Below are 13,118 nucleotides of genomic sequence, written 5' to 3'. Positions count from 1 at the left end.
CAAAACAAAAACAAAAACCCTGGGAAATCAGGGAAGCAGGAGATGGCAGCCAAGCCTTATGAACGTACAGTACAATGGAAGATTCATGTGCAATTGCTGCTTTTGAATTGAGGACCTCTCACTGGCCTCTGGTCCTCCCTCTCTTCTAACCCTTCTCTCGCCTGCTACTGTCTGAAATACTACCCCATGCACGTTTTTCTCCTCCTCCACACCCAGGTGACCTTTGGACTCTCCTTTATTTGGTTTTGCTGCTGCACTCTTGTCACGCTCCCAACTGGGATGTATCCGTTTGGGTGTAAATCCTATTGGTTTCAAGGCCTTTCTCCATCCTAGTTATTTTCTTTTGTACAAACGTTATGTACTTGGGGAGATATATGAGACTTATCCCTAGGCCTCTGCTTCTGGGATGAGAAGCTACGTTTTTCTAAGCAGCTGGGAAAATGGATGTCTTCCTTCTCTCCTACCCTACCGCCCCCAATAGCTGATTTCTTGTACCAGTGAATACTATGGTTCTCCCCTCTCTAGCACTGGCTCATCTCCCATTGATATTAAAATGTGGGAAGCATGGAGTGCCCCCCCCTCCTGCTTCCACTGCTATTTAGTACATGTGTACTGGTTGTGGCACTACCAGGCTTCGTGAGGAAATTCTTTGTCTGAGAAAACTCTCTTTCTCCTAGAGTAGTAGTAGTTGTTGTTGTTTTGCCGCTATTACTATTAATTTTGTATACCGCCCTTCATCCAAAGATCCCAGGGTAATTCACAAGAGAAAAATACAAAACAAGAATACAAAATACCCTGTTTCTCCTGAAATAAGACGTAGCCATAAAATAAGCCATAGCAGGATTTTTAAGCATTCAAGGAATATAAGCCATACCCGGAAAATAAGCCATAGTGATAGGCAGTTAAACTTTGTAGGTTAAACTGTACCATACTTAATAAAAAAATAAGACATCCCCTGAAAATAAGCCATAGTGTGTTTTTTTGAGGAAAAATAAATATAAGACGGTGTCTTATTTTCGGAGAAACACGGTATGTAATAAAAACAAACCGGTATTAAACCTCCCCCAACACACAAACACATTTAATAGCCCTAAAATGTTACTCAGCCAAACTCAGCCTGGTTGAAGAGAAATGTTTTTGCCTGGCACCTGAAGATACTGCCTTGGAGCCAAACTTCTTACCGTAGGCAGCTGACCCATTTATTTAAACCCAAGTTTGCCTCAATAATGGATGAAGTAATAGTGGTGGGTTCAATTTTTTAGGGCAAAAGGGGCACATAGGTAGAAGTTGCTGAGTAGTCCTCATGCCTGCTGTGAATAATAATAATAATTTATTTATTTATTTATACCCCACCCATCTGGCTGGGTTTCCCCAGCCCCTCTGGGCGGCTTCCAACCGAATATTAAAAACAGTACAGCATCAAACATTAAAAACTTCCCTAAACAGGGCCGCCTTCAGTTGTCTTCTAAAAGTAAAATAATTGCTTATTGCCTTGACATCTGCTGGGAGGGCGTTCCACAGGGCGGGTGCCACTACCGAGAAGGCCCTGTCTGGTTCCCTGCAACCTCACTTCTCGCAATGAGGGAACCGCCAGAAAGCCCTCGGTGCTGGATCTCAGTGTCCGGGCAGAACGATGGGGGCGGAGACGCTCCTTCAGGTATACAGGACCGAGGCCTTTTAGGGCTTTAAAGGTCAGTACCAACACTGTGAACTGTGCTCGGAAACGTACTGGGAGCCAGTGTAGATCTCTCAGGACTGGTGTTATGTGGTCCCGGCGGCCACTCCCAGTCACTAGTCTAGCTGCCGCATTCTGGATTAATTGTAGTTTCCGGGTCACCTTCAAAGGTAGTCCCACGTAGAGCGCATTGCAGTAGTCCAAGTGGGAGATAAGCTTGAAAAGCTTTCTCCTCCCTCCTTCTGCATCCCCACCTAAAATAAACAGCAGCAGATTGTGGGGTGAGGGTTTCATTTATTTTTACATCCACAAGTGTACCTCCTCTCTTTTATTTCTGCAAGCCCTGTTTTATATAATGGGGCAGTCTCTGAGTTAAGCCAGGCACACCTACTTGCTTCCGTACAGTATTAAATACAGTATTGAAATACAAGAATTTTTTTTTAAAAATCAAATAATGGGGAAAGAATTGCCAAAAAAAAGGCGTGCAATACCAAGCAGCATAAAAAAACAAACCATGGTACCAGTCCCAACCAAAGCCCTAACCCAAACCAGCATAATATTACTTAAAACCAGCTAGACTTTAAAACATGTTAGAAGATGTCACAGGTAAGCATCTTTTAGGGGGGAAAGCCTGAATTGATGACCCTTCAGTGCCTGCATAAAGGCAGCAGAGAAAGAGAGATCTTCTTGTAATTAATCTGAAGACTGGGTGGTGGGAGATTTTGTCTCTAAAGCAGGTATACAGTTGTACCTTGGTTGTCAAACAGAATCCGTTCCGGAAGTCCGTTCGACTTCCGAAACATTCAAAAACCAAGATGCAGCTTCCAACTGGATGCAGGAGCTTCCTGCACTCAATCGGAAGCCATGTCAGACGTTCGGCTTCCAAAAAATGTTTGCAAACCAGAACACTCACTTCCGGGGATGGAGCGTTCGGCAGCCAAATGGGATGAGTACCAAGGCATTCGACAACCAAGGTACGACTGTATTTGTAAAAGGCTTAATAGTGGAGTTCATGCAGCTGTTCTGTCCTGCACAAATATAAATGTATCTTCTCAATTTACAGGCACCCATCCAGCAGCTGGCAGACAAATTTAGTGGGTATTTTGTCCCTTTTATAGTCATCATTTCCATTGCAACTCTAGTGGCCTGGATTGTAATTGGATTTATACACTTTGATCTTGTGCTAAAATACTTTACTGTAAGTACTATATACTGATTTATCATAATGTATTATTGTTTAGAAGCTTTGCTTATACAGTATTCACAAATCACAGCAGACAGGATTTTTTTCCTCTTAAGTGTTTAATCTAAAGTTAAGTTGCTCTGGAGTGTGTTGAATGTATGCTTCTCTGTTCCGCTGGGGACAGGGCCAGCAAATAATTGATTATTTTTGCAGTGTGGATCATTTGAAAATGATTAGCCATGGCCAAATAGTTCGTGCAGAAGCATGCTCACCACCAGCCTATGATCTAACTTGGGCTGCCAAGGACAGCAGCAAACATACCAGATAAGATATAATGTGGAAAAGCTGTGATTAGGCATGTTTTGATTAGGCATGTTTCGATTAGACATGCAGTACTTGGAGGAAGCATGGTCTTCAAATACCTGGAAGGCCAATATAAAAAAGAAGAGCAGCTGTTTCCCAGAGCAACTGAAATGGAAGGCAAAAAGGGAACAAGGAGATCTAAATATCAGAAATAAAGAATATTTTCAAACTATAAACTGAGCATTTCAACTCATTCCAAAGAGAGAAGGGTGGGGTGGTGAAAGCTGTTGTTATGTAGGGAGATGCCTAGACTTCGTTCCCGTATGTGTAGTAATCAATAAAGGGATTAAATTTTCAAACATGAATATAGTGATTTGTCAGTACAGATAGCAGTAAGTGTGTGCGCATGCTGGTTTTCAGCCACGGCTGTATATTGTTAATGCGTTCTCTCTTTTTAATATCATGAGATTTCCCTTGTGAGCAAAACTTTTCTTGCTTCCCTCCTAGCATCACAGTAAACACGTCTCAAAAACTGAAGTCATCCTGCGCTTCGCCTTTCAGACCTCCATCACAGTCCTGTGCATTGCATGCCCTTGTTCCTTGGGTCTGGCCACCCCAACCGCAGTGATGGTGGGCACTGGAGTTGCCGCCCAGAACGGTATTCTCATCAAAGGTGGGAAACCCCTGGAAATGGCACACAAGGTTAATATTGTCATTGCTAACTCACACCTGCTGCCATGACTTTCTTTTGCTGCTTTTCGAAACAAATGTTGATAGGTTTACAGTGCAGTCCTATAGATGTCAACACAGAAGTAAGCCCCTATGTTTTAGGGCAGGCATCCCCAAACTGCGGCCCTCCAGATGTTTTGGCCTACAACTCCCATGATCCCTAGCTAACAGGACCAGTGGTCAGGGATGATGGGAATTGTAGTCCAAAACATCTGGAGGGCCGAAGTTTGGGGGTGCCTGTTTTAGGGCTATACCGTGCTGTGTTCTTGTATTTATTTAATTTTGATTGTATGTTTCTGGATTAAATTTTATATTTTTATTAATTTTTTTATTGCAAACTACCCAGGGAACTTTGTGTTATGGTCAGCATACAAATAAAATCTACCTGTGTCTTTATTTCTTGCAGGTACAGACTGTAATGTTTGATAAAACGGGGACCATCACTTACGGAGTTCCGAGAGTCATGAGGGTCCTCTTACTAGGAGATGCAGGAGCTACCTTGTCTCTGAAGAAGGTGCTTGCTGTTGTTGGCACTGCAGAAGCCAGCAGCGAACATCCTTTAGGAATGGCTGTCACTAAATACTGCAAAGAGGTATGGTGCTGTGGTCTAAACCACTGAGCTTTGGGGCTTGCCAATCGTAAGGTCAGGCAGTTTGAATCCACACAACGGGGTGAGCTCCCGTTGCTCTGTCCCAGCTCCTACCAACCTAGTATGCCAGCGCAAGTAGTATGTATGAAAGTATGCCAGCGCAAGTAGATAAATAGGTACCGCTGTGGCGGGAAGGGAAGGTACCGCTGTGGCGGGAAGGTAAACGGCGTTTCTGTGTGCTCTGGCACTCATCACAGCATTGTGTTGCATCAAAAGCAGTTTAGTCATGCTGGCCACATGACCCAGAAAGCTGTCTGTGGAAAAACACTGGCTCCCTCAGCCTGAAAAGCGAGATGAGTGCTGCACCCCATAGTCAATTTTGACTGAACTTAACCATCCAGGGGTCCTTTACCTTTTTACCTCTAGCTGACACTTATTAATCTCTGCTTTGAGGGGAAGTTCCGCATTTGCATGCAACAGACTTTTGTCATTGTTAGATCCTGTAACTGGCAATGTAAAGATGATGAGTTCGTTCGTTCATTATACCCCACCCTTCTGGGTTGCCCCAGCCACTCTGGGCAGCTTCCGACATATATAAAAACATATTAAAGCATTAAACATTAAAAAGCTTCCCTATACAGGGCTGCCTTCAGGTGTCTTCTAAAGGTTACATAGTTACTCATCTCCTTGAGGGCCTTCCACAGGGTTGGCGCCACTACCAAGAAGGCCCTCAGCCTGGTTCACATCTCATATTTTTGGGACAGTTTGGATTGTTTATGTTTGATGGTACTGAGAATCTTATGTCACCAGTCTTCAGGTATTGGGGTGAGTTATGGGAGCCCTTGGCCTTAGGACACTGGCACAGAGAATTTGAATGTCTTTCCGCTTGTGCAACTTTCCGCTTCTTCCCAGTATCGTTTAAAACTACTTATTTTGCAGGAGCTTGGCACAGAGATCCTAGGGTACTGCAAAGATTTTCAGGCAGTCCCTGGGTGTGGAATAAGTTGTAATGTTGGGAGTATTGAAGTTGTGCTGGGTGAGACGGAACAGCTTTTGAGCCACCCAAATCCTCACCTTGGGGACATTGGCAGAGGTGCTACAGATCCAGACCCACAGGCCCTGATCCCCAAACTGGAAGGTATGTAAGATTGCAGCTATCAGTACAGCAGCAGGTTGCTAAATGAATGGTTCCTCAACCAATAAGGTCTGATAATTGGATGTTTCTCTTGACCACGTTCCTAGTTGCACATAATAAATACAATCATTAAGCTGCTTTGTGTGCAAAATTTTAAGACTAGGCAAAACATCTGTTTCTTCTGATTGATGCAGGAGGGAGGCTACCAGCCTCTGGGAAATGTTGAATTGGAGAGGAGATGAGGAAGAGTTGGGATTTTGAGTGACCACCTTGTCTTAATTATAAGTACTGGTGTTTAGGAAATTTCAGCAAAAATGTAGACTTTGTTGCATTCTTAATCAAGTATCCTACTACAGTGGAACCTCGGTTTACGAATACCTCCGTTTACAAAAACCTCTGTTTACGAACGCCGTGGACCCGGAAGTGTTTACATCCGGGTTCCGCGGCGTCGGATGCGCAGACGCGATCTGCACAGCTTACGCATGCGCAGAAGCGTGCCTTCAGCAAGCAAATACCTCGGAGAGCGAACGCCTCCATGGAACGGATTGCGTTCGTAAACCGAGGTACCACTGTACTAGGAAATACATAAGAATCAATTATTAGTAGGTGGGGTAGCCCTAATTGAATTATAGACCACACAATAACAGCCGACTTTTCTAAATACAATACAGTGGTACCTCTAGTTACGAACTTAATTCGTTTCAGAAGTCCGTTCTTAACCTGAAACTGTTCTTAACTAGAGGCTTGCTTTCGCTAATGGGGCCTCTTGCTACCGCTGTGCCACCGGCACACGATTTCCATTCTCATCCTGGGGCAAAGTTCTCAACTCGAGGTACCTCTTCCAGGTTAGCGGAGTTTGTAACCTGAAGCGTTTGTAACGAGACGTTTGTAACTCGAGGTACCACTGTATTTAGGAACGCCGGAAACTGTCCTGTACCAAATCAGATCTAGCACTGACTGGCACCAGCTCTCCAGGGTTTCAGACATTTTCCCCCAGCCCTATCTGAAGGTGCCAGAGATTGAACCTGGGACCTTTGACATGCAAAACAGGTGCTCTGCTACTGAGCTACAGACCTTCAGTTTCCAGCTTGCATATGCCCCATACCTGAGCAATGTGGTTTGTCCCAGAAATTGCCTCCGTATTCTGCCTCCTCCGTGGTGCAGAAATGCTCCAGCTTGAACTGTCTAGGGGCAGGGGAGGAGAGAATAGGTGGGCAGGAGAGACTGGAGGAAGCAAATATCTATCAATCCCCTTTTGACTTCAGCAGTCCCTGACCATTATCCGTGCTGTCCATTGGGGCTGATGGAAGCTGGTGTGCAAAAACATCTGAAGGACCACAGGTCCTCCATCACTGACTGATTTTATAGTTTTAACTCATTTCCATCTTGTCAAGTTCCTTGTACTTCTTGGCTGTGAGCCCTGGAAGACCTGCACCCTGCCTTGCAGGCCTTTTCCACCTGGCTCAGGAGGGCAGGGCCCTGACTGACTCCAGCTACAGAAACTGAAGCTGCTGAACAGACATTTAGGCTGGGCTGTTGTTGCTGGGTTTTTTTTGGTATATTTATTTTAGATTTTGTTGTGATTTCTGCGGAAATTGTTCCGTTTAGTATTGTATTTTGTAATGTTTTATTTATTGCATATGACTACTTTTGTTATAAGGGACGCGGGTGGCGCTGTGGTGTAATCTCAAGACAGAGGGCAACATTTATTCTGCTGGTTACTTTTTGATGTGTGCATGTTCTTTTTACCTTTAAGTTATATGCCACTCAGGGTCTACCTCTGACAGAGCAATTATATATGCATGCCTACTCAGAAGTACGTGGACGTGGGTGGCGCTATGGTCTAAAACTACTATGCCTTGGGCTTGCCGATCAGAAGGTCGGCGGTTCGAATAATAATAATAATATATTGTTGTTGTTGTTGTTGTTGTTGTTATTTATAGCCCGCCCATCTAGCTGGGTTTCCCCAGCCACTCTGGGCGGCTTCCAACAAAATATTAAAATACAATAGTCTATTAAACATTCAAAGCTTCCCTAAACAGGGCTACCTTCAGATGTCTTCTAAAAGTCTGGTAGTTATTTTTCTCTTTGACATTTGGTGGGAGGGCGTTCCACAGGGCGGGTGCCACTACCAAGAAGGCCCTCTGCCTGGTTCCCTGTAACTTGGCTTCTCGCAGCAAGGGAACCACCAGAAGGCCCTTGGCACTGGACCTCAGTGTCCCCGTGAAAGGGTGAGCTCCTGTTGCTCAGTCCCAGCTCCTGCCAACCTAGCAGTTTAAGAGCACATCAAAGTGCAAGTAAATAAATAGGTGCCGCTACAGCGGGAAGGTAAACGGCGTTTCCGTGCGCTGCTCTGGTTTTGCCTGAAGCGGCTTAATCATGGTGGCCACATGACCCAGAAAAACTGTCTGCGGACAAACGTCGGCTCCCTCAGCCAATAAAGCAAGATGAGCACCGCAACCCCAGAGTTGCTCGCGACTGGACTTAACTGTCAGGGGTCCTTTACCTTTTTTTACTTTTGTTATGTTGTAGTTCGGTATTTTTTATGTTGTAAGCTGCCTTGAGCATGGTTTGAACTGTAGAGAGGCTGCATACAAATAAAATTATGATGAATGTATGTATGTATAGAAGCTATTGACTGATATTTGTAAACTGTTGGGAGATCCCAAGAAATCCAAGATAAAAACTGACATTTGAATCAGTTTTGGTCAAACAATCTGATTTATGTTGATAAGGTTTTTGCATTGACATTTAGAATAGAATGGAATAGAATAATAATTTATTGGCCAAGTACCAACATACTTGGAATTTTGCTTCGGCTACATTGCAATGTAAACGTACCTTATACAAACACTGTTTAACGAATTTAACAGTTTGATGTCACAAGGGAAAAAACTGTTCCTGTGCCTAGTCGTTTTTGTGTATAGAGACCTGTAGCGACATTCAGATGGAAGTAAATCAAACAGATGATGACCAGGATGCAAAGGATCTGCGACAATTTGCTCTGCTCTCTTCCTAGCTCGGATAGCATAAAGTGTCTCTATTGAAGGCAAACTAGCACCAATTACCTTTTCTGCAATTCTTACTGCTCGTTGGAGCCTTTTCTTGTCCTTCTTGGAGGCTGTGTCATACCAGGCAGTAATAGAATTACAGAGAACAGTTTCAGTGATACCTCTGTAAAATTGGATCAACACTTCCTGGGGCAAATTAAATTTTCTTAGTTGACACAAGAAATATAACCTCTGGTGGGCCTTTTTAAAGTCTAGTTCAGATAGCAGATGATATCTTCCCCACCCTTTCACTCTGCGGGGCCTGTTCTTTATACCTTCTCCACATTTGCTGGCATCAAAATTGGATAAGAGAGCAGACGTAGTGAAAACAAGCCTTTTTGTAGGGATTTGGTGACCTGCATGCCTCATCAAATAAGTTTGGGGATTGGGGTGTGTGTGTGTTCCCCCCACTGCCTAAAAAGCGTGGCATCTGTGTGTTTTTTATTGTGTCAGTCTGTGAAAAGATGCCCTACGAATCTATCTTCCGCATGTTATAATTTTCCAAATGTCTTAAGTGTATGCTAGCAAAGTTTGATAGGCACAAGGTAACTGCTATATTGTCAGTCAGTCAGTCCTGGCTCTTGCCGCTCCTACAGCGGGGGAGAGTTGTGTCTAGCGCCTATTACAACAGATAGCGTGGGACAACATGCTGTTCTCAAATGAGTCCTTCCCTGTAATTTTGGAACCCTTTTGCACTATTAAGTTTTCATGCCATCAAATTTCTGTGCCTGGCAGATGCAGCAGCCCCTGTGACTTACTCTGTGTTGATCGGCAACCGGGAGTGGATGAGACGGAATGGCTTGCATATCTCCAGGGATGTTCACGAGGCAATGACCGGCCACGAAATGAAAGGACATACAGCTATACTGGTGACCATAGATGGTACTCTATGCATTTAGACATACTTTTTCACCACATGGCCAAGTGGCATCCAGCTCTCTCTCGCGCGTTGTGGGGAGAAGAGGGTGGAGGGGCTACAGGACCAGGATGGCCAAAGCAGCACCAGTGGGATGTCTCTCAGTTCCAGAGCTAGAGATAAAAATTTGAGAGGAATAAGTGGTTTGGGCTGGCTGAATATACAAGAGTCTTTTCTTCTGCAGGCTCACTTTGCGGCATGATTGCAATAGCAGACACAGTCAAGCCAGAGGCAGCTCTAGCTGTGCACATACTGCAAAATATGGGAGTGGATGTGGTGCTTATTACAGGAGATAACAGGAAAACTGCCAAAGCAATTGCAACTCAGGTATGCTTCCTGGGTCACTTCCAGACATCTGTTGAACATTTATCTTGATGATTTTGCATGAGGCTTGCAGGGAGGTTGGATATTGGCTATTTTAGTCAGCATTCATTCTGATTGGTTTGTGAGAAGCTTAGACCACGTTGCACCAAGCAGTTGTTATCTCACACTTTTCTTGTCCCTTTTCTTATTGCAAAAAAAGTCTGATGTGGGCGGTGGGGTGGGGTGGGTGGAGTAGGTTTGTTGTGCAACAGCCCCAACTCAACTTGAATTGTGCAACCCAAATTTGCTGGTACGAGATTGAATCCTACCTGCAAATAGCGACAATCCGGGGACATTGGTGGTCTAAAAAGGGGTGTTTTTCTGTGCATTCACAAGAGCGAAACAGGCATGGACCTTTGTGCTGAACAAGTTGTTCTTTGGTGGTTACCGGTCCTGGCTATATGCAGCTTCAGCGTTCAGAGGCAGTGTGTCCTGAATCTCTGCTGCTGGGAGAGGACAAGTGGAGACGAGTGCTGTTGGGTCCTCATGTCCTGCTTGCCAGCTTCCCATAACTATCTGGCTGGCCACTTGGGGAACCAGGATGCTATGCCAGATAGGCCTTTAGTCTGATCCTGCAGGGCTCTGTTGCTATGTTTTCCATCGCCCTGGTTTCAAGGATTCTTTTCCTAATGTAACCTTTAATTTTTATTTTAAAGCCCAATAACCTCTGTCCAATTCATACTAACAGATAGCATCTTTCTGCATATAGGTTGGGATCAGAAAAGTCTTTGCTGAGGTTCTCCCATCTCACAAAGTAGCCAAGGTTCAGGAACTCCAAACAGCAGGGAAGATAGTTGCGATGGTTGGAGATGGAGTCAACGACTCTCCGGCTTTGGCAAGGGCTGATGTCGGCATTGCGATTGGAACGGGCACGGATGTTGCCATTGAAGCCGCAGATGTGGTTCTTATTCGCGTGAGCTTTCCGTAAAACAGCCTGGTGGTGCGGGGAGGTTTCCTGGGACATGTTCAGAAATTTGGGATTGCGTTTGCTCTTTAGTGGGGAAAAAATATGTCCCTGATTCTTTTTGGTGCAGAACGACTTAATGGATGTTGTTACAAGTATCCGCCTATCCAAGAGAACGGTGAAAAGGATACGACTAAATCTCATCCTGGCCTTAATATACAACCTCCTTGGCATACCTATAGCTGCAGGTAAGCTACTGTTACGATGGTTATATATATATAGTTTTTCAGATTTTAACAATTTACAAACAATTATCAAACAATCAACAAAAAAAGAGAATTCTGAAGAATCTCCTGAACTTCCCTCCCCTTTGTGGGTCATTATGTTAACCTTTTCGTCTTGCATCTTGTCTATTAATCCAAATCTTTTAAATCTCCATTATACCCCAAATTCAACATTGAACTACAAGTGTTATTCCAATCCTACTAATCTTAATTAGTTACTATGGTTTTCAAATATCTGGGGTGGTGGAGGGTAAGTAGGAGATGAAGCTGTTTGGTTGATAGCTTAAAAGTAGCAAAACTGGGGTTTTGTAGCCTACTCTTGGAAGGTAACATAATCAATCTCATGGTGACTTTATGTCCATAATCACTTATCAATGAGAAGGACTGTCCGAAAATACTGGCGGGGTCGTAGGGAGTTAAGTGGAAGTGAGAGAACTTACATTTCATCATCTCCCTCTTGTTGCAATGTAATTTGGGAAGAAAGACAGGCCGCTTTGCCCATCTGCATCTTTTGAGACCCTCTATAACAGCCACATCCCAACCTTTTTAGCCCTTTCTGCTCTAAGCTGAGTTTCTTGGAGCATGTCAAGCAGAAGACAGGCAACTAGTTTGTGTGGAGAGGAGGGGAAGCAGTACGTCTCCCTTCAAACTGGAACTTAGTTTTGAGAAGGCAGAGAGCTGGGGAGGGGTTCTGTTTAACTGTTAAATTGACTTGGCTTACAATTATTTACCGTTATATATGTGTGAACAAAGAAGTTCTATGCGATCATACGTGTGTTTGTATTAGGAGTATTTCTGCCTCTTGGGATTGTGCTACAACCATGGATGGGATCGGCGGCAATGGCAGCATCTTCTGTGTCTGTGCTGCTCTCTTCTCTGCAGCTAAAATGGTAGGTCTTCCCATTGATTTCCTCATGGTGTTGAGAGCTACAGCCAACTTGTGTGTTTTAAGTGCACATAAACAGAACTTTGTATGTAGCTTCTCTAAAGGTGAAGAGTTCTAAGCCATTGGTGATGGGTGCGGCTGGCACCATGTTTGAGGAGGTCCTGAACAAAATGCCACAAAGCACCCTGCTGGGCTCTACAAAATTAGTTTACCAGGGAGCAGAGGGGCAGGCAAGAGGGACAGGTGGGGTTGGGGACAGGCAACAGCACTCATTCCCGTGCTGAGAAGAGAACTGCAGTTGCTACCATCTTCATCTCTCCAGAACATCTCTGGATCCTGGCCTAGCATACCATTTTGGGCAGGGTTGAGAGGCATTGTAAATAATGTATATGGCAGGAACTGTAATCCACCTGGCCAGGCATTTCATCACTGCAAAAATAATACATACTAATGCTTTAGTTTACATTTCTATTGACTATATTGATTATTATACAGCCCCCTATAAAAAAAAATACTGGCCCTTTTTATATAAGATAATTTTTATAAACAATAGCATGGAGCAATGCAAACAACACGTAATAAGTATCGATCCCTGGGTCCAAAGCAAAATAATAGTCACGACGTGTATAAAGCAGAAAATAATAGTTTAGCTTACCATGCTAATAACCAAGCCAAAAAGATGTGTGAGTTGCATGGCAAGGTCCCAAACCCTCCCGGGAAGTGGAATAAAGACACATGAAACAGTATTTTAGGTTAATGGGCCAAAAAGGCCACAACTTTATTGGTTACAGAATGTGAGTGGTATTGGCTTAGGCATTGGAAACCACATGAATATATCTAACTCCTGCCCGTCTGCAGGAGTCTTGGAAGGGCTAACCACCAGTAGGGGGAGCCCTGCTGATGCACATGAACTAGGAACTCCCCCAGGGTCACCACTAGGGGTCGTGCCATGGCCCTAGCCCCCCCCCATCTGGGGCTTCAGACAGAGACCACGCCCCCCGGGTTCCTTTAACGGAATACCCTTGAATTAGGAGGGGTAGGTGATGGCCACTACCTCTCCTCCCTTTCAACCTAATACTCCAATGCCTAACCGCCAATTTG

The 13,118-nt window shown here is 44.4% G+C and overlaps 1 protein-coding gene across 5 annotated transcripts in view; it reads left to right on the top strand.

Annotated features, from left to right (window-relative positions):
• Window positions 1–13,118, top strand: part of ATP7B (ATPase copper transporting beta) — a 38,666-nt gene that overhangs the window by 23,951 nt on the left and 1,597 nt on the right. For all 5 annotated transcript variants that reach the window (XM_088667156.1, XM_060272378.2, XM_035110237.3 and 2 more), the window contains exons 12-20: window positions 2,739–2,873; window positions 3,669–3,863; window positions 4,297–4,482; window positions 5,419–5,617; window positions 9,400–9,546; window positions 9,765–9,907; window positions 10,653–10,856; window positions 10,978–11,095; window positions 11,919–12,021. In XM_088667156.1, the coding sequence (XP_088523282.1) occupies window positions 2,739–2,873; window positions 3,669–3,863; window positions 4,297–4,482; window positions 5,419–5,617; window positions 9,400–9,546; window positions 9,765–9,907; window positions 10,653–10,856; window positions 10,978–11,095; window positions 11,919–12,021 (1,430 nt within the window). The remainder of the gene's footprint in view (window positions 1–2,738; window positions 2,874–3,668; window positions 3,864–4,296; window positions 4,483–5,418; window positions 5,618–9,399; window positions 9,547–9,764; window positions 9,908–10,652; window positions 10,857–10,977; window positions 11,096–11,918; window positions 12,022–13,118) is intronic.

The sequence above is a fragment of the Zootoca vivipara genome, chromosome 3 (assembly GCF_965207765.1).
Source record: "Zootoca vivipara chromosome 3, rZooViv2.hap1.1, whole genome shotgun sequence".
Classification (NCBI taxonomy): Eukaryota; Metazoa; Chordata; class Lepidosauria; order Squamata; family Lacertidae; genus Zootoca; species Zootoca vivipara.
The sequence above is the reverse complement of the archived record's forward strand: the minus strand, read 5'-3'. Positions and strand labels throughout refer to the sequence as shown.